The 23347-nt window shown below is 37.6% G+C and overlaps 1 protein-coding gene across 2 annotated transcripts in view; it reads right to left on the bottom strand.

Moving 5' to 3' along the window:
* Nucleotides 1-22596, bottom strand: part of CEP43 (centrosomal protein 43) — a 31284-nt gene extending 8688 nt beyond the window's left edge. The window contains exons 1-8 of one of the 2 annotated variants that reach the window (XM_070733853.1): nucleotides 22296-22493; nucleotides 16947-17000; nucleotides 16370-16424; nucleotides 14437-14525; nucleotides 11618-11755; nucleotides 11110-11193; nucleotides 3775-3831; nucleotides 91-305 (exon numbers count right to left, since the gene is read on the bottom strand). In XM_070733853.1, coding sequence (XP_070589954.1) covers nucleotides 91-305; nucleotides 3775-3831; nucleotides 11110-11193; nucleotides 11618-11755; nucleotides 14437-14525; nucleotides 16370-16424; nucleotides 16947-17000; nucleotides 22296-22391 — 788 coding nt within the window. In that variant the 5' untranslated portion in view covers nucleotides 22392-22493. Of the gene's footprint in view, nucleotides 1-90; nucleotides 306-3774; nucleotides 3832-11109; nucleotides 11194-11617; nucleotides 11756-14436; nucleotides 14526-16369; nucleotides 16425-16946; nucleotides 17001-22295 lie in introns of both variants that reach the window. The other variant, XM_070733854.1, reaches the window with a different exon arrangement.
* Nucleotides 22597-23347: the final 751 nt, after the last annotated feature.

Raw genomic sequence — 23347 nt, 5'->3', positions numbered from 1 at the left:
GCCTATCCTTTATTTACTATAAAAGTACATTCCACATGTTTCAAATAAAAATATTCTAATAAATACATTAGATCAATATATTTAACTTACCAACCATATGACTGTTCTGGTTTTGGTAATGGATCATCAAAGAAAGAATCACCCTCTGCATCTTCTTCTATTGCTAAATTATTTTTTTCTTTGGTATCTATTTCTTTGTTTGGTTCAGAAATTATTTTTATTTCATTTGGTAAGAAGTGAATGCTGCCTTTGCTCTTTGCTTCTCCAGACAAGATGCGTGTATCACCATGACTGGTTTCAATAACCTTAAAGAAATTACACATTCTCTTAAATAATGCCACATAATCCATTTCCTTTGAATTGTTTACAATTTTTGAAAATAAAAGAACACAGATTTAACAATAGATCAATTATATGGTTGTTGCGACTACTGTGTAACATGTATTTTCATATACATACATACTGTACATACATACACAAGCTCTTCATACATTGCAGGTGTAAGAAATTATCCTAATTCCAGAGTCTTAAAAATAGTTTTCTATTTATTCCTATTATTAAGGTATCCAATACTCCCACAATGAATAAAAACAACAATCTGTAGTACTAAACAATGGCATGTAGAATAAAAGAATAAATTAATAATAAAAAGAATAAAAAGTTGAAGATATTAAGCATTCTTTTCCACTCCCTTGTTAATTTTTTCCCACTATAATAACTTCAATGGTAAACCTGGTTACCATTGTAATCACGTTACAATGTAAAATGTACAATTCTGCTTTGAATACTAGAGTGTCTGGGTGCTGGTGAATAGAAAAAACTATTTCTAGATAAGGCATATTCGTTTCATAATTAACCTTAAAAAGATCTAAACTTCAAAAAATAATTATTCATGGCCTTATTTTTTCTTTGCAAAGGTTATTAAATTAGAAAAAAAATGTTTGAATATATTCCCTATTTTTTGCTCAAGAATACCAACAATGCAAAATTATTACTTGACTATAGTCAGACTTAGCACCACTAGTCACCATGTTCAATTATTTGTGCAAGTTATCACATCTTCATAGTAAAATTACCACATTCAGCATCTTAAATATGTAATTTGTTGCAAGGACAAAAATGTTAATTTTATAAATCATCAAGAATTGTGTGAGAGTGAGATGATTACAATATGGAAAATGTAAATTAATTATAAATTATACATAAAATCCATAATCATATATCTGCTAAATATATTAACCCCCCTCAACATTTAGAGGTTTGATATTACAAAATTTGAACAAAATTACATTAACATTCATATGGCAAAAGAAAAAAGAAAGAATTAAAATGAAACTATTACAGGATACAAAGGAGAGGGGCGGATTTGGCCTTCCAGACTGGGAAAAGTACTATCAGGCTGCTGTGTTAATTTGGATTGGAGATTGGATTCAACTAAAAAAATGAAAGAATACTGAAATTGGAAAGTCACAATTTACAAGTTGGATGGCATGCCTTTTTATGGGAAGAAAAGTATAAAGTCCACCAATACTTCCAAGGGCACTACATTAGGAACTCTAAGTTTGGAAGAAAATAAAAATATAAAATTATATACAGATTCTAAATTAGTTATCCATGTTGGAGATATATGTGTAACCAAATTTCATGCAGTCAGGAAATGTAATAACATATGAAAAAGGAGATTTAAAAACAAGGAAAGAATTAAGTGAAGAAGGTATAACGTTAGAATGGTGGGCATATTTACAAATACAGTGATCCCCCGCTCGTTGCGAGGGTTCCGTTCCAGGACCCCCCGCAACGAGCGGGTTTTCGCGAAGTAGCGCTGCGGAAGTAAAAACACCATCTGCGCATGTGCAGATGGTGTTTTTACTCCCACAGCGCTAGCGAGGAGCCGAAGATTGGGGGCGGGGCGGCTGTTTGCCGCCGGCATGGAGGGCTTCCTAGCAGCCCCCCAAACCCGGGTTGGGGGTCCGGGGGGCGCTGGCTCTCGGCGCTTTCGAGCTGAGTCCGGGAGCGAATTCGCTCCCGGACTCAGCTCAAAAGCGCCGATAGCAAGCGGCAAGGAACGGCTTGTCTCGGCGCTTTCGAGCTGAGTCCGGGAGCGAATTCGCTCCCGGACTCAGCTCAAAAGCGCCGATAGCAAGCGGCAAGGAACGGCTTGTCTCGGCGCTTTCGAGCTGAGTCCGGGAGCGAATTCGCTCCCGGACTCAGCTCAAAAGCGCCGATAGCAAGCGGCAAGGAACGGCTTGTCTCGGCGCTTTCGAGCTGAGTCCGGGAGCGAATTCGCTTCCGGACTCAGCTCAAAAGCGGCGAGAATGAACGGCGTGGGCGGGCGAAGGGCGGGCGGCAGCGAGGAGTTTGCGTGGGTGGTGGGGAAACTCCTCGCTGACGCCAGCAAGAGGGGGAAGACTCAGGGAAGCCGCCCAGCAGCTGATCTCCCGGTTGCCATCTACGCATGCGTGCCCCGGGCACGCATGCGTAGATGGTATTTTGACTTCCGGGTTGAAAAATAGCGAAGTACCCTGTTCGCAATGGTTGGGGACGCAATAAACGGGGGATCACTGTATAGTACAAACAAAATATACTAAGGATAAAAGGGAACCAGGTATAAAGATGGAAACAACAGAACTGGACAGAATTCTAGGAACACAAGAAAAAACAGAAGAAAAACAACCAAATTTGCACACCAGATCTGTCTAGGTGAGTGTTATCCCATCCAGAGTCAGAGACAGCAACTCTCCTGATCTTGGGGAGCCAAAAACCCACAATCCATCTTGCTTGAGTTGAGACAGTGTCAGTTTTCCCCATCCAGGCTCCTACAGCCTCTGGGCACAGAGCCAGCAACTGAACAGCACCACTTATCCAGCATGGATTAAAGATGTGTAACTGGGTACAATCAGTGTACTGAGGATCTCTCCTAGCAGCTTTGATGTTAAACATGAAGGGAAATAACCCTGAGTTCTGAGGTACCCTTGGTAAACTAGGGGTGCATATCACTTCCCACACCACAACTGACTGGTACAAGCCACAGAGAAAGGAGAATCACCACAAAATGCCTCTCAATTTGCAGAGCCAGTCCAAAAAGTTACCATGGTCAGAAATATCGGAAGCTGCCACGAGACATAGGGCAGACTCTATCCCAAGCTTTCCAATTATTATTGACAAGGGCAGCCAATGCTGTCCCACTATCATAGCCCATCTTGAATCCTGACTGGAAAGGCTTTCTACCTAATCTGCTTCATCTAAGACCCTCCACAACTTGGAGCTTTCCTATCTCATTTCTAGGCCAACCTGCAAACAAGATTGGGGAAGTACTTCAAGCTTTTCCAGGCTTTTCTGCATTTGTTCATAGTAAATGTCATACATGAGTTGGTTTGCAAAACCAAGAACTGATAGTTTCTATGAACAATATCAGTTAAATTATTTAAATATAGTTGTATGTTAAGGATTCAGATGTCAAAAGTGACACAAAACATCAGCATATAGAAACATTTAACTTATTATGTTAATAAAAATTAACTTATTAATTAGGGAGCCGGACAAAGGGGCACTTTGTAAGTATTTGTCAATCTAATTTAATTATCCACATTTCATTAAATGTTCATATAATTGTGATTATTGTGTGTTTCAAAGTACGTGTTACACCTGTATATATGTGGAGTTAGTTTACCAAAATGCAATTGAGCCAGTTGCATTACTTTTTAGTGCAAGCTGCTCTTTTATTCAACTTAGAATCAGAGGCACTTGCCAGGTTCTTCTGCTCATGCATTTTACCTGCTCAGATGAGTTCAAGCACCTTTTCTGTTTACGATGTCCTTTATACCTTGGTATCTGAACATAAGAATAAAATAATGGCATAAAAATGAAAATAAATTGTAGATGGGGTATATCGTGTAATACTAAATATTAGTATAACAAAATAATGTTGTGTTTACTAAGAAAAATCTTTAAAATTCTATTAAAATTTGTTCATTTTGTGGAATAGCACAAGAACTGTAAATGAACAATGCCACTTGGAAAAACTAATTGACTTCTTCAGTTGCACAATTAGTGCATTCTGCTTGGGCTAATGATAGTCTCTTATCTAGTCAAATTTATTTACTTTACTGTCCAGAGCACTTCAGTATTTCTATTAGACAGTGTCATGCTGATCTAGGAGATAATCTATTTCCTTTAAACAAAAATGAAATAAAATCCAATATTATTCAAAAATAATTGACCATTCTCCCTTTTTTTTAACATTTCATTATGGTATGCTGTTCAGAGTCACTTTACATGGGATGGATGGCCATATAAATTTGTTTAATAAAATAAAAAAAATAAAATCAATCTATTATGCAAACTGGATCTTACTTTTAATCTTAATATTTAATCCTAAGTATATATTAAAAACCCGATACTGATAATTTATCTTCTATATAAAGTAGAAGTATTTACTCTGTGATCTCTACTCTTTTAATAAAAGATCCAAACCTTTATAATATTGCTGCCATTTCTGGCAAAACACTGTAATACTAGTTTGAGAGGGTTTTAAGTACAGTTTATACTTTTTTTTGGTTTGGTTTTGTTTTTGCTGGGTCTTTTTTAACTGTTTAAAATGTCCTGGGTCCACCACTTTTTAAAATCTGACTTTACTTTTCTATCCTGACTGCACCCCTTTTTGAATAGAATTTTCAATGTGCAATCCTATAAGCCTATAAGAAGGTGAAAGGTTTCAACTCTGAAATAGATACCGTATATACTCGAGTATAAGCCGAGTTTTTTAGCCCAAAAAATGGGCTGAAAAACACAGCCTCGGCTTATACTCGGGTCATTGACAAAGTCACCACACGAGGGCGCCATTGCTTGAGCCAGAGCGAGGAGGCACCAGCTTTTGTCCCCTCTGGCACGCCGTAGTTCCTCTCCCTGCCTCAAGCAAATGAGGCAGCCATTTGCTCCAACCGAGAGAGGGAAAAAGCAATGGTGAGTAACTATTCTTTGCTCTGTCTGCATTGTCCTTAGTCGGATTAAAAAGGCCCCCTGCTGTCAGATTCTCCTCCCCCTCCTTTGAAAGGATTTAAACTGTTTAAAAAATGGTATTTTGTGGTAGTTGCTGTCCTTGCTTGGATAGGATCTAATAATGTGTTATGAGGCAGAGCTAGACAGGAATTCTTTTTCTATCTGTCTATTTTTCTATCTATCTATTTTTCTATCTATCTATTTTTCTATCTATCTATCTATCTATTTTTCTATCTGTCTGTCTGTCTGTCTATCTATCTTTCTATCTATATCTATCTGTCTGTCTATCTATCTATCTATCTATCATCTATCTATCTATCTGTATCTATTTCTATCTATCTATTTTTCTATCTTTCTATCTATCTATTTTTCTATCTATCTATTTTTCTTTCTATCTATCTATCTATCTATCTATCTGTATCTATTTCTATCTATCTATCTATCTATCTATCTATTTTTCTATCTGTCTGTGTGTCTGTCTATCTGTCTATCTATCTTTCTATCTATATCTATCTATCTATCTATCTATCTATCTGTATCTATTTCTATCTATCTATCTATCTATCTATCTATCTATTTTTCTGTCTGTCTGTCTATCTATCTTTCTATCTTTCTATCTTTCTATCTATCTATCTATCTATCTATCTATCTATCTATCTATCTATCTGGTTTTCTATGCTGATAACCTCACAGCAGCTAATGCTGAAGCTCTTCTTTGGATACACTTATTTATTTGTTTGTTTGTTTGTTTGTTTATTTATTTAATTGGATTTGTATGCAATCCCTCTCCAAGGACTCAGGGTGGCTCACAGCATATATAAAAACAGAACAATAATGTAAATCCAATTAATGATGAGAAGGAATCCAGTTTTGAAGGATTTTAACTGTTAGGTTTTAGCTTTGTTCCTGATCGAGCTACTTTTTTTACTTTTTAATTTATTGTTAATATTGTTAATTTGTTTACCCTCTTTTAAATTTACAGAGCTAGTTTACTGGTTTTCTTTAAAATAAATATTCTAAAACATGTCTCAATTAATGTAATTTTATTGTTTTCCATTTTTATAAGTTACCAGTAGCCACTGCATTTTCTAACCTCGGCTTATACTCGGGTCAATACGTTTTCCCAGTTTTTGTGGCAAAAATTGGTGCCTCGGCTTATACTCGGGTCGGCTTATACTCGAGTATATACGGTAATTTGTTTATTTTTCTGCCACAAAAAACATACTGCTTCATGTTGCAGTATATTAAATGTCTTTGATTATATGGCTATTACTATTTACAACTTGAGTTGAAGATTCAGACAGAATATCCAGGCTAATCAAACATGATTTGAATAAAACCTATTCATAATTCATTATGTAATGCTATTATACATACATTAAAAGCACTATTTATCTACTTAAGGCAGCATAGGTAAGGTTAGTTTAGATGTATCATAATTATACTTCTTAAATACAAACATCCCTGATCATCACAGATTATTTAGAGCAGTTCAAGTAGATGTCATTTTTAAAGTGTTCAGTATCTTCCAATAAGTTATCAGCCAAAGAAAGCAGGAAAAACTAAGTCATAAAATCTGAAATAAAAACCGTCCTATCAACCAACACTGACAATGTTGCTGTCACAATAACACCAAGCTTTTTACATATAAAAAAACATTACAACCATGCTAGGCAACACAAGTGTTGCTACATAACTCTCCAATCAATAGAACAGACTTCTGCATTATTAAACATTTCGCATTAAAATTTATAGGTCTTCTTGAAAACTGAAACAAGCAGCTGATTAAAATAAATCCGCTTGAATTTCATGATGCAGTTTTATAGTGTATAGTGCCATCTTGCTTTCTTCTCTACAACATCTGGCTAACTGGGAAATGGAAACACATATTATCATTTTTAACAGATTCTGATTGCCCAAGGCTTCTTTGCAGAAAATATATTCTTCATGTAGACTGAAGGAATAAAAAAGTGTCGCCCATGAATTTCTCTTCCCTTTCTGCATTACAGAAAAGTGCTCAAAAACATGAGTTAAGTCTGAGAACTGAGGAAAATATAAAAAATATAAAATTGGCTCTATCTCAACTACTTCGAATATAAGTTGTAGGAAAGGGAATACATGTTCCGGCTCTCCTAGAGTATTTCAGTCCCCGTCCCCATCTCTGCTTTTTTTGGGCTATTATTGCTGGATTTGCAATTACAGGTAGTTTTTGACCTACAATATCACAATTGAGCCCAGAATTTGCAGTTTTAAGTTGCAGTTCTTACAGTGGTAACTTTAATCCCTACATGGCCAAGTTCACTTTTATGACTATTTTTATGGTGATTATAAAAGGCAAGTTACTATAGTTGTTAGGTGAATCGTGTAAGTACAAATCCAATTTACTCAATGGATGTTTTTGTCTGAAACATCAAAAAAAGTAGCAAGATGTGATCATGACTGGAGGATGCTGCAACTGGTTATAAATAACAGCTGATTGACAAGTGCCCAAAATGCAATCATATGACTGACTATATGTGGTAAAACACTGATGCAGCATTTGTAATTTCAAGGACAGGTAGTTAAGTAGCATTTTTCAAGTCCATCCTAACTTCAAACAGTCATTAAGTGACTAGTTATAAGTCAAGGACTACCTGTATACAGCTCAATCATTCTTAACATAGTAGTAGCAAATTCTGTGTATGGTATTGATTCCAAACAGTCATTGGGATCTATGTTCTCCATTCCCAAACACTATATTCAGGCTAAATACAAGGTCTCATTTGTTATCCTTTCTCTCTTCCGCAGAGATGTTAACTACACTGAAAAGATTCTTTCTGTTTTACATACCAAAAAACGCTTCTGTGTATGCATCAAACAATGAAAGTTCAGTTATCTGCAGGGAGATAGCTCTTGCTGAACCTAGTTTCTCTATAGATTCATATTAAGTCCCTCAGATAAATAAGATCTAAACCATTTTTATGCACAGAATAAAATCAACAGCTTGAACAGCAATTAAACCTGGTTCTTCAATACAAGCATAATTTCTGTTATGGACTACTAGTAAGCATCTCATCTATCATACACTGCACTAACTGAAGCTTTTGGACACTCTTCAAGGTACTCTTATATACAGAACATTGGATTAGTCTGATATAACCAGGTTTATAAAACTGTCAATAGCTGGAAACTGATAAATATTCCTAGTCTTTTCCAGGAGGAATGCAATCCCATGTGTAACAATTTGTAATTGTTTTGTTTAGATTTCATTTGAACTTATTTTCCCTTATACACATCATCACTGAATATGACATTGATTACATCCTTAGAGCCAAATGGTAAATATTTGCAAAACTGTTAGTTATACACTTTGTATACTAGTATATACACTTTTTAAACAAACTGTATTTTCTATATTCTTTTAAATCTATATTTGAATCACCATTAGGTTTTTTTTCTTCAAAATAAATAGAGAATGACTTGCTCTCAAGATCTTTTATTCTAGATCATTTCACTTTGCAATTTAAGCAGATTCAGTATGAGGATAAAATAAAATCTTGTAGGATACTAAAAGACAAGACAATGTATATATAAAACAGCAGGCTCACAGCACCCACTACTGTATGAATATGGTCTGACCTAGAAAACTGCACAAGATAATATTCTCAAATTTCAGGAAATACTACAAGCTCAGGATTTTCTTAACCACTGAGCCACCTGGTCAGTCAGGCAAAAACAAATGTAGAATCATTTGGCTTTTTGCCAGCACATTGTTTTCGAAGTGTATTCCCCATTATGTGCCTGCTTACAAAAGGTCAAGCCTAGGGCAACAAGCAATGAGTACAATGGTGAGATGCTGCAAGGGTCACAACTGTAAGCATTGATTATAAAGTTATTTTTTCCAGCACCTTTGTAACCTCAAATGGTAGCTGAATAAGGCAGTTAATAAACAAGGACTGAGTATATTGAAGAAAATTAAAAGACAGACTTTTTCTCATATAGATTCTGGTATGCATCCTCCACCAAGGCGACTAAAACAAATTAAATCAAATATCCTGGCTTAAAGGTAGACTGCAATGAATTCAGATACCAGTAGTCAGTGCCTTCCAAATACTATACATTTAGGCTTGTAACTTTTTCTTTTTTAATCACTTTAACTAGAATTGTACACTTGAGAAAGCAACCTCTTCATGAAGAGTTATTTACAAAACAACTTTCCTACCCAATAGAAATGATGAAACTAAATTACATTAAAAAGATTGGAATTTGTCTGTCTTGTCTGTCTATCCAAACTCTAGCAGTTATAGGTCTCTGAAAATAAAATAGAATGAGGCAAAAATTTGGTGGATAAAACTGTGAAAAGAAAGATCTAGCTTTAAATAGGCCAATTTTGATGGAGGTTGTGGAAAAAGTATTGGGGGGGGGGGGGGAGACTCTTCTATGCATCCCTATGGAATGAACAGAAAACTTCAAAAGAATTCCAAGAACCACATCTTCATATTTGCCCTATCTTGCTTTAATAGTATCACTGCTTTTTATTTAAATATATGGGTATCACTCCCTTCTAAAGAGAAGAATTAATTATCTCTTAATCATATAAATAAGTATCCATAGCCAATTTAATATTTATTCAATATTTATTTTAATGCTATACATTACTGGCATATTTTTCCTTTGAAAATCTTGTACTCATTTTTTTAGTAAATCTACTAAACTTAGAACACATGCTCAGACAAAATCTGTCCCAGTACGTTTCTATGTATAGTACAAAATAATGTATGTCCTAAAAAGAATTTTATCTGTATAAGTTAAACAGTTTTTAAACATGAGCATTGGAAATTTTAAAAAGTCAAGATTGGTTTAACAAGATGAAAATTAAATGGAAGAGAAAAATGAAATATAGGTAATCTTTGACTTACAGCCACAATTGAGCCCAAAACTTCTGTTGCTAAATGAGAAATTTGTTAAGTGAATTTTGCTCCATTTTATTACCTTTCTTGCCACAGCTGTTAAGTGAATCATTGCACTTGTTAAGTTAATAACATGGCTGTTAAGTGAAACTGGATTCCCCATTTACTTTGCTTGTCAGAAGTTTAAAAAGGTGAGAAAAATGCAAATATCATATTTGCAAATTTGAATTTTGATCATGAGAGCGTGGGGATACTGCAATGGTTGTAAGTGTGAAAATCATTCACTTTTTTTCAGTACCATCGTAACTCTGAATAATCACAGTATGAATTGTTGTAAGTCAAGGACTATCTGTTGAGTGAACTTGGATTGAGACAATAAAATTACTGAATAATTCTCGCTAAGACCAATAATATGGTACTTGAGAATCAGAAATAATTCTAAGTTAGGGTATTTTTATTCATGGTCTATAGAACAAGCCATACCGGATTGGTTCACATTTAATAGGAAGCCATAACAGGTGCTTTCTATCATCAATTCTTATATTTGATTGTATAATGTATACATTACTTTGTTTTGCTTTAAAATAGCAAGTTGATCTAGAAATATTTTCCAAATCAAACCCATTAAACAATTTCTTGCAAAGCTGTTTTACAACTTCATCCCTAAAAGAAACCTACGGAACCCAAAGCTTTAGGCAGAATACTTTTAATTTTCTAGAAGAATCATCCAGGATAGTTAAGCTGGGTGGGAGGTATTCAAGAGAAGGCAGAGCTTCAATTACAGCTATGAAAATCTCCATAGGCTGCCAGTTATTAGGCATCAAAACCTTTCAACAGCAGGGTAGTTCAAATAATTTTAAATGAAGATTTGCTAGGCTAAAAAGCCTCGCAAAGCTCTTCTCATCTCCAGTTTTGACAACCACAAGTTAGCAATTTTATGAAAACAGTAAAGGATCCACCAACAATTCCTCTATATGTGCATATATAGTTGTTGTTAGTTGCGAAATCGTGTCCGACCCATATGCATATATAAAGTTCCATAATTATTTCTATAAAAGCACACTTCTAGCTTTATTATATGTATGTACTTTTGGTATTGCTATTGTGGTAATATATATTTTCCCATTACAAAAAATGTGTAGACTAATATTAGATTGTATAATATTAGATTCTAGACATATCATTTTTAAAGATATGCTTTATTTTTACCATTCCAGCTTACCTTACTTGGCACTGAAACTATGTTAGACCTTTCATCTGATGATTTTGGAGATGAATGTACATTTTCAGATATTACTGGAGCTACCTAAATAGAAATGTAGAAAACTAATCAATATAAAATAGGATTTTATTAGAACACAATTAAGCAGTAGAGATATAAAGGCCAGTACAGTCTAATGGTTAAGATGTGTGAACAGGACCAAGGAAATTGAGTCCTGGCATGGGCAATTTGGAGCCAGTCATTCTCTCTTAGTCCTAGGAAGAAGGCAAAGGCAAACCATTTCTGAAAATGTTGCCAAGAAAACTTAAAAATAACTTGTTAGCTTAATCACTAGGAATCAAAATTGACTTGGACATGCACACAAAAACGGTACTGACATACTCTCTCCAAAGAAAACACTACAAAACATGTTAAATCAACATCACTATTTCAACAGTAATTTGCTCTTCAAAGTACCTACATCAAAATGAAGAATTCATTAACATGGTTAGGATGTTAACAGTCTTACGTCTCCACTGTTAGAAAAGCCTTTTTTCTGCTGACATCTTCTGACCACTTCCAGTAGCAAGGGCCCATCTACTGGGGCTTTAGGTTCTAAAATGCCCAAGTCTTGAGCTAAACTTTCTCGGGGTTCAAGTCCATTTGACTGCAAAAACACAAACACAGATACACACATACGTACACATATATGCAACTCTAAACCAAAAGGTAATTCAGTAGTTCCCTCATTATTTTTCACAGAAAACTAAATATAAAACATTTTCATGTCAAAATTCATAGCTCTAAATTCCTTTTTACAATATGCAGATGTCTGTGCAACAGATGACCTCTTTTTCTTTTAACTTCTCCATTTTTCATTGGTAGAAATGTAGAATTATTATTTAATTCTACAACTTTATATGCAAATGAATTTGAGACACGACAGGTAATATACTCTTTTACCTTCCAAGTTCTTCTCCAGCTTAAATTTTAAGCTAAGTAAATGAGCTGTCTACCAAACACTACAAATTAAATTCATTATGTGAACTAATATAGAGATATCAACATAGCAAACAGGCTTAGACTGGAAAAAATGTTCATTTATGCTGTGACTTTATTATGGCTACTGTAATATAACTTCCAGTTATAGTATGTAATACATATTGTATTGTATTTTACTTTATATTACACTACACATTATGTCACCTAGAACCATTCAGAAGTGGGCTAAATATTAATTTGTAAAATAAATATATAAATAAAAGGTTTTAGTTTTAATGTATGGAGACTTCCATAATTAAGATTAAAATTCATTTCAATATTAAAATTAAGGAAGGAAATAATTGGGAAACTAACCCAGAGGTATAGATATAAATGTTCAAGGGAACTGGAGGTTCTTCGTGTTTCATATAGTTGCGCCCTCAAATATTCAAGTAGTTTGGTCAATATCAAGGGATAAAACCTATTTTTATCCTATATAAAGTTGCTTGTAAACTAAATCTATTCCTTGCTTCAGAAGCATAAAACTAAGTTTTGAATGAGTACAGAAAATGAAAGCAAGATCAGTACTGTTATTCAAATATTAAACCAAGTAAGCCATCCCAAATCTAATAATAATAATAACAACAGAGTTGGAAGGGACCATGGAAGTCTTCTAGTCCAGTGACTTTCAACCTTTTTTGAGCCGTGGCACATTTTTTACATTTACAAAACCCTGGGGCACATTGAGAGGGCGGGGTGGGTGGGTGGGTGCTAAAAAAAGTTTGGACAAAAAAATTATCTCTCTCTTCCTCCCTTTCGCATTATTTCTCTCTCCCTCCTTCTTTTTCTCCCTCTTTCTTTCTCTCTCTCTCCATCCCTCTTTCTCTTCCTTCCTTCTTCTCTTTTTTGCTCTCTCTCTCTCTCCCTCCCTCCCTCTATGTCTTTCTCTCTCTCTCTCTTGCTTTCTTTCTCTCTCTCTTGCTTTCTTTTTCTTGTTCTCTCTCTCTCTTGCTTTCTTTCTCTCTCTCTCTTGTTCTCTTTATATCTTGCTTTCTTTCTCTCTCTTCCTTTCTTTCTTTCTCTCTCTGAGCTTCGCGGCACACCTGACCATGTCTCACAGCACACTAGTGTGCCCCGGCACACTGGTTGAAAAACACTGTTCTAGTCCAACGCCCTGCTTGAGCAGGAAACCCTAAACTACTTTAGACAAATTGTTATCCAACATCTTCTTAAAAACCTCCAGTGTTGGAACATTCACAACTTCTGGAGGCAACCATTCCACACATCAATTGTTCTAACTATCAGGAATTTTCTCCTTAGCTCTAAGTTGCTTCTCTCCTTGATTAGTTTCCACCCATTGCTTCTTGTTCTATCCTCAGGTGTTTTGGAGAATAGGTTGACTCCCTCTTCTTTGAGGCAACCCCTGAGATATTGGAACACTACTATCATGTCTCCTCTAGTCCTTCTTAAACTAGACGTACCAAGTTCCTACAACCATTCTTCATATGTTTTAGCCTTCAGTCCCCTGAATCTGAAATTCTGTCGTGCATATTAGAAAATAACAAATGACAAAAGGGTATCCGTAGTAAATATGTTGGTCTTTCTACAGCAACTAAAGTTTGCGATTCTGAAAAGGGAAATTGTTTTCTAAACCTAAAGGCTTTTTTAAAATTATTAAATGTTGTCAAGTTTAAAGAAATGTTACAATTTAAATCATGTGTTAAGCCTTGAGATTCTGTGGCCACAAAAGATATTTAAAGGGGATCCATGGTGAAGAAACATTGAGAATGAATTCAGGTTCCATTAAACCAGAACAATATCAGAGTACAGTGATACCTCGTCTTACAAACGCCTCGTCATACAAACTTTTCGAGATACAAACCCGGGGTTTAAGATTTTTTTTGCCTCTTCTTACAAACTATTTTCACCTTACAAACCCACCGCCACCGCTGGGATGCCCCGCGACTTCCATTGCCAGCAAAGCACCCGTTTTTGCGCTGGGATTCTCCTGAGGCTCCCCTCCATGGGAAACCCCACCTCCGGACTTCCGGGTTTTTTTGATGCTGCAGGGGAATCCCAGCAATGCAAAAACGGGCGCTTCGCTGGCAACAGAAGTCCAGAGTTGGGGTTTCCCATGGAGGGGAGCCTCAGGGGAATCCTAGCAGCGCAAAAACGGGCGCTTCGGCTGGCAAAAGGGGTGAATTTTGGGCTTGCATGCATTAATCGCTTTTCCATTGATTCCCATGGGAAACATTGTTTCGTCTTACAAACTTTTCATCTTAAGAACCTCGTCCCGGAACCAATTAAGTTTGTAAGACAAGGTATCACTGTATAATGTTGAAATAAAAAAATATTAAAAATGCTTACTGTGCTTGATTCAGGTTGAAACACAGCTAAAGTAAAATCAAGATTGAAGAACTGAAGAAATTCAGCAACAAGACTAGCCACCAATCGACCTTTTAAAGAAATCATATTAAATGTCTTTTAATTACAATTGTTAAACGTTAGCACACATAATTTAACCTAACAAATACATTTTGGATTAAGAAACAAAAGATTTTAACATTGAAAAGTTACTTGAGATTTTTAATATATAGGGAAAATATTTCAAAGTTCATTAATGTTCTATAGTATGAATAGAAGTGGATTGGAATTTTGAGAATACAAATGTGGGCATGTTCATCAAATGACCACCTTGGGATGCTTGCCTATTTGCAAAATACTTGACATGATGAGACATGGGCATTCATAATTATCCATTTAAACTCCATGATATTATTCCAGTGGACATTGGGGGGAGGGGGGTTCCTAGGCATTCCTAAAAATATGATGCCAGAGCCTAGAATTTTATAACAGGCATAGGGAGCACTGACCCTTTTATGACTGCCAGCCATTCTGGGAGTTGGAAGTCCACAAGTCATCATTCTTCATATTACTAATTAATTTTTAATTAAATCTATTTTAAAAAGTCAGGATGGGAAACATGATAAGAACCATGGTGCCTAGTCTGATCTATATCTAAGTATTTCCAAGATGCATTAAGTAATAAATATTTAATTCAAAAATTATTACCTACAAAGCCCTGCATGGCACACTGCCAGATTATCTCTTTCTGTCCATCTTACAAGCTTCAATATGAGATGATGCTCTGGGTCCCATTTTTGAAACAATGCTACCTTGTGAGGCCCAGGAAGTGTTCCTTCTTGGAGATGGCTTTTGGCCTTTGGAACAACCCAGGGGTGAAATGCTACCGGTTTGGTCCAGTCTGGGCATACTGGTAGCGGCCATCGCTGGTGGTTTGGAGAACTGGTAGCTGCGGCAGCGTGAGGCTCCGCTCACCTGCCCAGAGGTCGCCATTTTTAACCCTCTGTGTATGTGCAAAGCCTTCTGCGCATGCACAGAGGGTGAAAAAGCACACACAAAATGCATTCTTCCAAACTGTTAGGGAAGGTAAGTCGATCTAACCGCTGGAACAACCTCTTGCTATATGCAGACTTTAAAAAAGAAATTGAGACCCAGCTCTTTCCCCTGGCATATGGGTTGAGATGAGCTGATTTCCCATTTCATGGGATACAACAAATCTTAGTTTCTGGTCACCAGTTAACTGTTTTGTTTTAGGCTCATGTTTCATTTTACATTTTTATTTTCGTGAGTGATTTTTGTAAGCAACACAGTCATTTATTGCTTAAGTTATGTTTAGAACATATACATGTTCTAAATAAATAAATAACTTTGCAAAACTACATTTTATTATTGGCCTGTACATTCTTAAACTGATGCATCTTTGCATTTAAGAGAATGACATCACAATTCCAACTGAATTCAATGTCTATTATTTGGCAAGTGAAAAAAGGCTTATATAAATATATATATCTAAGGAGCCATAAAAGGTTAGATTTCTTTTTTGCGCTCATGCAATTAAAAAATGAAATAATTCTGCTGGCCCAGTACAACAGTAATTCATTCATAAACAGTCACTCAACCGATGTCAGTTCCACTATGTAGAAATATATTCTGCAGAAAGGCTAAAATATCTTTACCTGAGATTAGCTATACTGTAATAGAATTCCCCTTCTCATATTCCAGTGCATTAGAAGAGGAACCTGCGCTCTATTCAATTGTTATCTAATTATTCTAGACTTTAAAAAAAAGTATTTCAGCTGTTTTTGCCTAGAAAATAGTTGCTTGAATATTTTGTCAAGGTTGTTTCCCTGTTCTCTAGAGTCTCCCTTTCATGGTCACATGATCATTATTTGTGAAAACGCATATTGCAACATTAATGAATAGAAAAGAAGCTTACCATCTTTTGTGCTTAAAAACTTTTTCAAACTTTCATTTACCAGAGGAGTTTTATTCTGCTCAAAAAAAGAAAGAAAACAGTTTAAGAGATTTTTCTGTACTGCAAAATAACCAGTTGAAGAATAGAAGGAAATAAAAAGGCATTCCAGTTGCTATAGAAAGGTACTATAACAGCCCGAACAGCTTTAAAGATAAAACCAGAACAAGTTTTATTTCTGCAATGATTGTACCACAGCAAATGCAGACTAAGTTGATATTGCTGACATTTTGGGAAACCATTCTGTGTTCATCTGGATCATTTATCTTTTTTAGATGTTACAAATTGAGCTTTGTTTTTCTTTGAAGATATTTTACTTATCATCCAAGAAGCAAAATGTCTCCAAAGAAAAACAAAGGAAGTCCAGTTGCCTTTTGAAAAAGCACCTTTGGGACAACCATGATGTGGATGAGAATCTCCGTGGATATTACCTGAGGACCAGAAATAGCTAGAGTTAAACTCTTTACTTAAAAGTGTCAACAAAGGGAGATAATGTATACCATTACAACTAATTTAAACATTTATTACTTTGGTGCCTTACCTCAACTTTTTCTTGCTCTTCAAGTGCTAAAAATACAGCTGCCCGCAATTCTGCCTATAATGAAAGTTTTGTGTAAGATTATGTATTTGTACATTAAGAATATTAAGAAAATTAGATAACAAACAAGGGTGCATGTGTCCATACCCATAATGCAATGCCCTCCCTCATGCACAGCACCCTGGACTTCTGATAGACCCATTGGGCCATTTTTCGCCCTCCTCAGGCTTAAGGAAAGCCTCCAGAGCCTGTGGATGGCGAAAAACAGAGCCAATGGGCCTGGGAATGAACATGTGGTTGGGCTGTTTTTTGCCTTCCCCTGGCTTCAGACTTTCCTGACGCTTGGGGAGGACAAAAACGACCCCGGACTGCCCTCCAGAATACTGAAAAACAACTGGCCAGTGCACACATGCACACTGGAGCTGACATAGGGCAGCACCTCATGTGCCCTCAGATATGGTTGATTGGCAGGAAGGTCAGAGGGACACACACACCCCACCGTAAACGCCTGATTGATCAGATTGTAAAAATATATTCCAAGGCATCAGAATAGAAGCTTTAGTTCCTAACGCCATGGGAAATTTGTCTTTTCCCATGTTCTTAGGTGATCCCTGTGAAACGATCATTCAACCACCAAAGGGGCCCTGACCCCCAGGTTCAGAACCACTGTCCTTGAGGGATGGAATAGTTCTACCAGCAATTAAAGAGGCAGTGACCCATTCCTCCCTAAGACATTATCCCTGATCCAACAATACTATACAATCTTTGTCTAATCTAAAAATCTCCCATTTTAGGGAAAGTGCTGAGAAGGTAGTCAGTTTGGAGCTCCAGAATGTCTCAGACAATACAGATTCTCTGGACTTCTCAGTTGGGTTTCAGAATGGGTTACAGTACTGAGATGGCATTGATTGCACTTGTAGATAAACTTTGGCAGAGCTGGGATGTGTGGTGCGTCGTGCAAATCGTTAGTACTATTGATCCTGGTATCCTTCTAGGTCAACTCCGAGGATTAGAAGTGAAACATTTGCTGAATAAATTATTTATTCCCTGGAGCAAATTCAAATCAATGTTGGTGGGAGAAGAGAAATCAGCCTAAGACTCTGCATTGTGATACTCATCAAGTTTTACTCATAATATGCTTGTATTTAACATCTACATCAGAGGTTGTATTTAGCAGGTTTTGAACAGTTTTGGAGAATCAGTAGTGGAAATATTGAGTAGATACTACTTCTGACTGGCCCCACCCCCATCTATTCTCTGCCTCCTGAGTCCCAGCTGATCGTAAGGAAATGGATTTTGCAGCAACCTTCCCCTAGAGTGGGGAGGGAATGGAGATTTTACAGTATTCTTCCCCTGCTATGTCCACCAAGATATACCATGGCCACCAATCCATGCCCACTGAACCAGTAGTAAAAACTGTTGAATCTCAGCACTGAACTACATGAAACCACTGGATGAGAATGTCTATTAAGAAATTAGGTATCATCAATATGTTAATAATGTCTAGTTATATATTTATTTATTTATTTATTTATTTATTTATTTATTTATTATTTAGATTTGTATGCCTATCCTAGGTCAATCAAGTGATGCAGTCAAGGTTCTTACCTAGTGTCTGAAGACTGTGAAGTTGAGGATGGGGAACAACAGCCTTCAGCTCATCCCAAGCAAGACCAAATGGTTAAAGATTTTGAGGTTTCCTGATTCAAGGTATACTCCTTTAGTACTGGCTAGGGTACTACAATTTTCTCAAACAGAAAGTATGCACAATTTGGGGACAAACCCCCCCCCCCCCTTAAACTCTCAATTCATACTTTTAAAAGCAGTTGGTAGCCATGACTAAGAGTGCCTTTGCACAAGTTCATCTTATGCACAAATAGTGCTCATTCCGGATTGGAAGGCTCCACTCAAGAACACTATGGAATTTATTTTGGAGTAGAAGTGATCTGACATAATATAGATTTGGCATGTCAAAAACATTTTGTTTTGACAAAGCTCTTCAACCAGACACAAATAAACTTAAGACAAGAGAAACAGGTCAGTTTAGGACTGGGAAGGAGAACATGAAATGAAAATAAAACTAAATTGAAATGAATTATATTTGAGATATGTAATACATAGGATCACTTACAGAAACTATATCAAAGTTACAATATAACAAATGTAAGTCATATTAAATGTGAAATGGTACATAATGAAAGAGGAGTAATTTTCTATGTAGAAGAGAAACAGAGAAAGAATCTTGCTAGATAAAGTCAAAAGCCACTGTATTTCAATATTATATCACACAGTGGTAATTCAGATTCATTCGGGAAGCCAGCAAGCAATTCATGAAGGTGATAAATATCTTCTGTGGCTGTCTTTTACAATTTTATTCAGCACATTGTGCCTGCAATTCTGATGATAGTATAACTATTAAGACTCATTACACATGATCATGAATGTATCAAATCATCTTATTAATAGGTGGCCCTTACTTGAACTGACTGTCATGAATGAAATTATTAAACATGTGCACTACTGTAAGAAATATTTCTTTTTATTGATCCTAGTTCTTCTTGCATCTAATTTATTCAAACCAGATTCTTATGAAAGAAAGTAACATTTATCTACTTTTCCAAGCAAACAGCTTGTAATGTTCCCATTCTAATTATCACAATTTTTATAAAGGGTATTGCAGATTTGTCCAAGAGTAAGAAGATACAGGATCCAGTCCTTTTTAATATAAGAACACAAAAGATAGCTAAAATAAAAAAGCAGATTGGATTCAGGTTCCATTCCTGATGGCTTTATGTTAGTATCCATGCAACACTGTAACAAAAGCTACATGTCTTCTCATGGAACATTTTCTTCTTTGGGTTTTTTTTTAATTGCCTAGCAGGCGTGGTACATTTCCTAGAATATAAAATCATAATGCTGGGACATAGTGACCGAAAAGAAAAGACCTGTATTTTAATCTCCTGTGACAAAAAGTGTAGCAGTTAACCTGGGACCAGTCTCCAGGACCATCTCCTGCCATACAGCTCCCAGCAACCAGTTTGAACCCACACAGTTGGCCTTCTACGAGTCCCATCGACTAAGCAATGTTGGCTGGCGGAGCCACAGGGGAGGGCCTTCTCTGTGGCAACACCGGCTCTCTGGAACCAACTACCCCCCCCCAGAGATCCATATTACCCCCACCCTACTGGCTTCCTGGAAAGCCTTGAAAACCTGGCTTTGGCAGCAGGTCTGGGGTCGGTGAACAATTGACATTCATAACTCCGGCCACAGTAAGATTGCATGACATGATAGGACTGTATAAATAGGATTTTAAACTCTTTCTTATAGTATTTGTACTGTTGTAAGCCGCCCAGAGTCCTTCAGGATTGGGCGGCATACAAATTTCATTAATAAATAAATAATAAAATAATAAACCTGTTGTCAGTCACTATTTTTCAGCTTAATTGACACAAGATTGCCGTGAGAACAGAGGTAGCATGGGGAAAGGCATAATCAAGTTCATTATTTTCGTTTCCTTAGAAAAATAACTGGTTATACATGTGAGATGTAGGATATTTCTCTGAACCCTGAGGGAGACTTTCTTATCCCAATGCTTCAAAAATATGTGTGTGGGGGGGCCACTCCAGCTCCCATATAATTCTAACCAATCTAGTATTAGTAAATTACAGAGCCAGGGGTGGGGCAGTGGTTAGAGCCTAGTAAGAGCTGGGGTGCCGCAGTGGTTAGAGTTCAGCACTGCAGGTTACTTCAGCTAACTGCTAGTTGTAGTTCAGCGCTTCAAATCTCACCACCAGCTCAAGGTTGACCCAACCTTCCATCCTTCCGAGGAAGGTAAAATGAGGACCCAGATTGTTGGGGGCAATATGCTGATTCAAATCGTGCAAAATGCAGCTGCACAAGCAGTCATGGGCCTTCCAAGATATGCCCATGTTTCTCCAACACTCCACTGACTGCATTGGTTGCCGACTGGTTTCCAGACACAAGTCAAAGTGTTGGTAATGACCTATAAAGCCCTACATGACATCCGGCCAGATTACTTGCGGGACCGCCTTCTGCTGTATGAGTCTCAGCGACCGGTTAGGTCCCACAGAGTTGGCCTTCTCCAAGTCCCATCAACCAGACAAGAGGCCATGGGGAAGAGCCTTCTCTGTGGGGGCCCCGGCCCTCTGGAATCAGCTCCCCCCAGAGATTCGCATTGGCCCCATCTTCCTTGCCTTCCGCAAGAGTCTTAAGACTCACTTATGTCGCCAGGTCTGGAGCAATTAGATCTTGGCCCCCTTGCCCATGAATGCTATGTATGGCTGAGTCTGAATGTGTATGAATGATTTTTAAAATATTGGGGATTTTAGACTAGTTATTTAGTTTAATTTAACTGTAACTTGTTGCTTGTATCCTAAGATTTTTATTAATATTGATTGTTTCTTCATTGCTTAATTGACCCCTATGACAATCGTTAAGTGTTGTACCACATGATTCTTGACAAATGTATCTTTTTCTTTTATGTACGCTGAGAGCATATGCACCAAGACAAATTCCTTGTGTGTCCAATCACACTTGGCCAATAAAATTCTATTCTAATCTACTTAATTGGATTTGCCATTGTATTTTATTGCTTTTATTATAGGTTGTAAGCTGTCCCGAATCTTTGGAGAGGGGTGGCAAATAAATCCAACCAATCAATAGATAAATAAATAAACAAATGCTATTGCTAATTCTAACCAGCCTAGTATTGTCCACCAGATGTAAGGGCCAGGATAGACAAGACTAACCCCCTATCAGATAATGAAACTGGGCAGCCAAAATGGCAAGAGGCAGACAAAGGGGAAGCTCTTTCCCGTGTAACCCACAGGAATGAGTCTTACGGCCACCAACTTTAAAATACGGTTTTAAAGCCTCCTGAAGAGACGACTATTAATGGTAGGCCGTCAGGCGGATTTGCAGGAGCAGAAGTAGCGGCCTAAGTGCTGCCAAATGACCGGAAACCATGGAAACAGAACGTTGGGGGCTTCAGAGGCCTTTATAATCTATTCCAGTACATCTTTCTTAACAACCCGTTCACCACCTTCCACCTCTCGACCACCTAGTAAAAAAGTTCGACGCATGCGCCTTTTAATCGAGGGCGGCGCAAAGCGTCGCGGCCCCGCTCGCCTGCCTTGGGAAAGCGGGAACGGTGGCGGCAAGCTGGGTTGGTACGATTGACGGCTCCTCGGCCTCCGCTGCGGCCCGCTCTACCGGCAGCTGCGCTCTTAAAAAGCGCGCCGGTTCTCTCCAGCGCTTTGCCCCGTCTCTTTCTCCCCCTCCACGCGCCCCTTCGAACCCAAGGCTTAGCCCCGCCCTTCGCCCCCTTTTCACCTTGATTTTGTTGAGCACCCCGCTCGTCTCCAACGTCTGCACGAGGAGGTCTCTCAGCTCCGTATCTTCCTCCGTCGTCGCCACCGCCGCCGCCATCTTGTTTCTCCCTGACAACCGTCTTAAACTGTAAAGCCGCGACCTGCCCAGCCTCGCAGATTCGTTCTTCTCCTAGAAAGGGGAGGGGCTTCGTTGAAGCACGTGACCAACCGGCCTCCTGTCCCCTCTTATAGGAGCCGTGGGGAAGCGTCACCCGCGCGAAGCGTGGCGGGCAGCCGCCGCGTTTTTTTTCTTTTGACGCCTCGAGCGCGCGGGCCGGCGGGCAACTTGGGGAAAGCCGGCTTTGCGATTGGCTGGAGAGAGAAGGGCGGAGGCGGGAGTTCTTTTTTGCAAAGCGGCGAATTTTGATGGGAGTTCGGTTTGGATTTGCGCGAGTGAAGGCAGCCTTTCCACATGGAATGAGAGGTCACGCCGACTGGATGAAGTGGAATATTGATGTTCTGCCTAGGGTGGCAAAACAACAATTCCTTCCCTAGAAAAAAAGAGATGGGTTACATTTAACACACACACCCAATTTTGTTCTGAATGGCCTCCTTCAGATTAGAATTAGAATTAGGATTCTTTATTGGCCAAGTGTGATTGGACACACAAGGAATTTGTCTTGGTGCATATGCTCTCAGTGTACATAAAATAAAAAGATACACAATACAAATCTTAAGGATACAAGCAGGTTACAGTCATACAGTCATAACTGGAAGGAAATGGGTGATAGGAATGATGAGAAAAAACTAGTAGTAATAGTAGTGCAGACTCAGTAAATAGTTTGACAATATTGAGGGAATTATTTGTTTAGCAGAATGATGGCGTTCAGGAAAAAGCTGTTCTTGTGTCTAGCTGTCTTGGTGTGCAGTGCTCTGTAGCATGTTTTGAGGGTAGGAGTTGAAACAGTTTATGTCCAGGATATGAGGGGTCAGTAAATATTTTCACAGCCCTCTTGGACTCGTGCAGTATAGAGTCCTCAGTGGAAGGCAGGTGGGCAGCAATTGTTTGTTCTG

The sequence above is a fragment of the Erythrolamprus reginae genome, chromosome 1 (assembly GCF_031021105.1).
Source record: "Erythrolamprus reginae isolate rEryReg1 chromosome 1, rEryReg1.hap1, whole genome shotgun sequence".
Lineage (NCBI taxonomy): Eukaryota > Metazoa > Chordata > Lepidosauria > Squamata > Dipsadidae > Erythrolamprus > Erythrolamprus reginae.
This window is presented reverse-complemented; position numbering and strand designations above follow the sequence as displayed.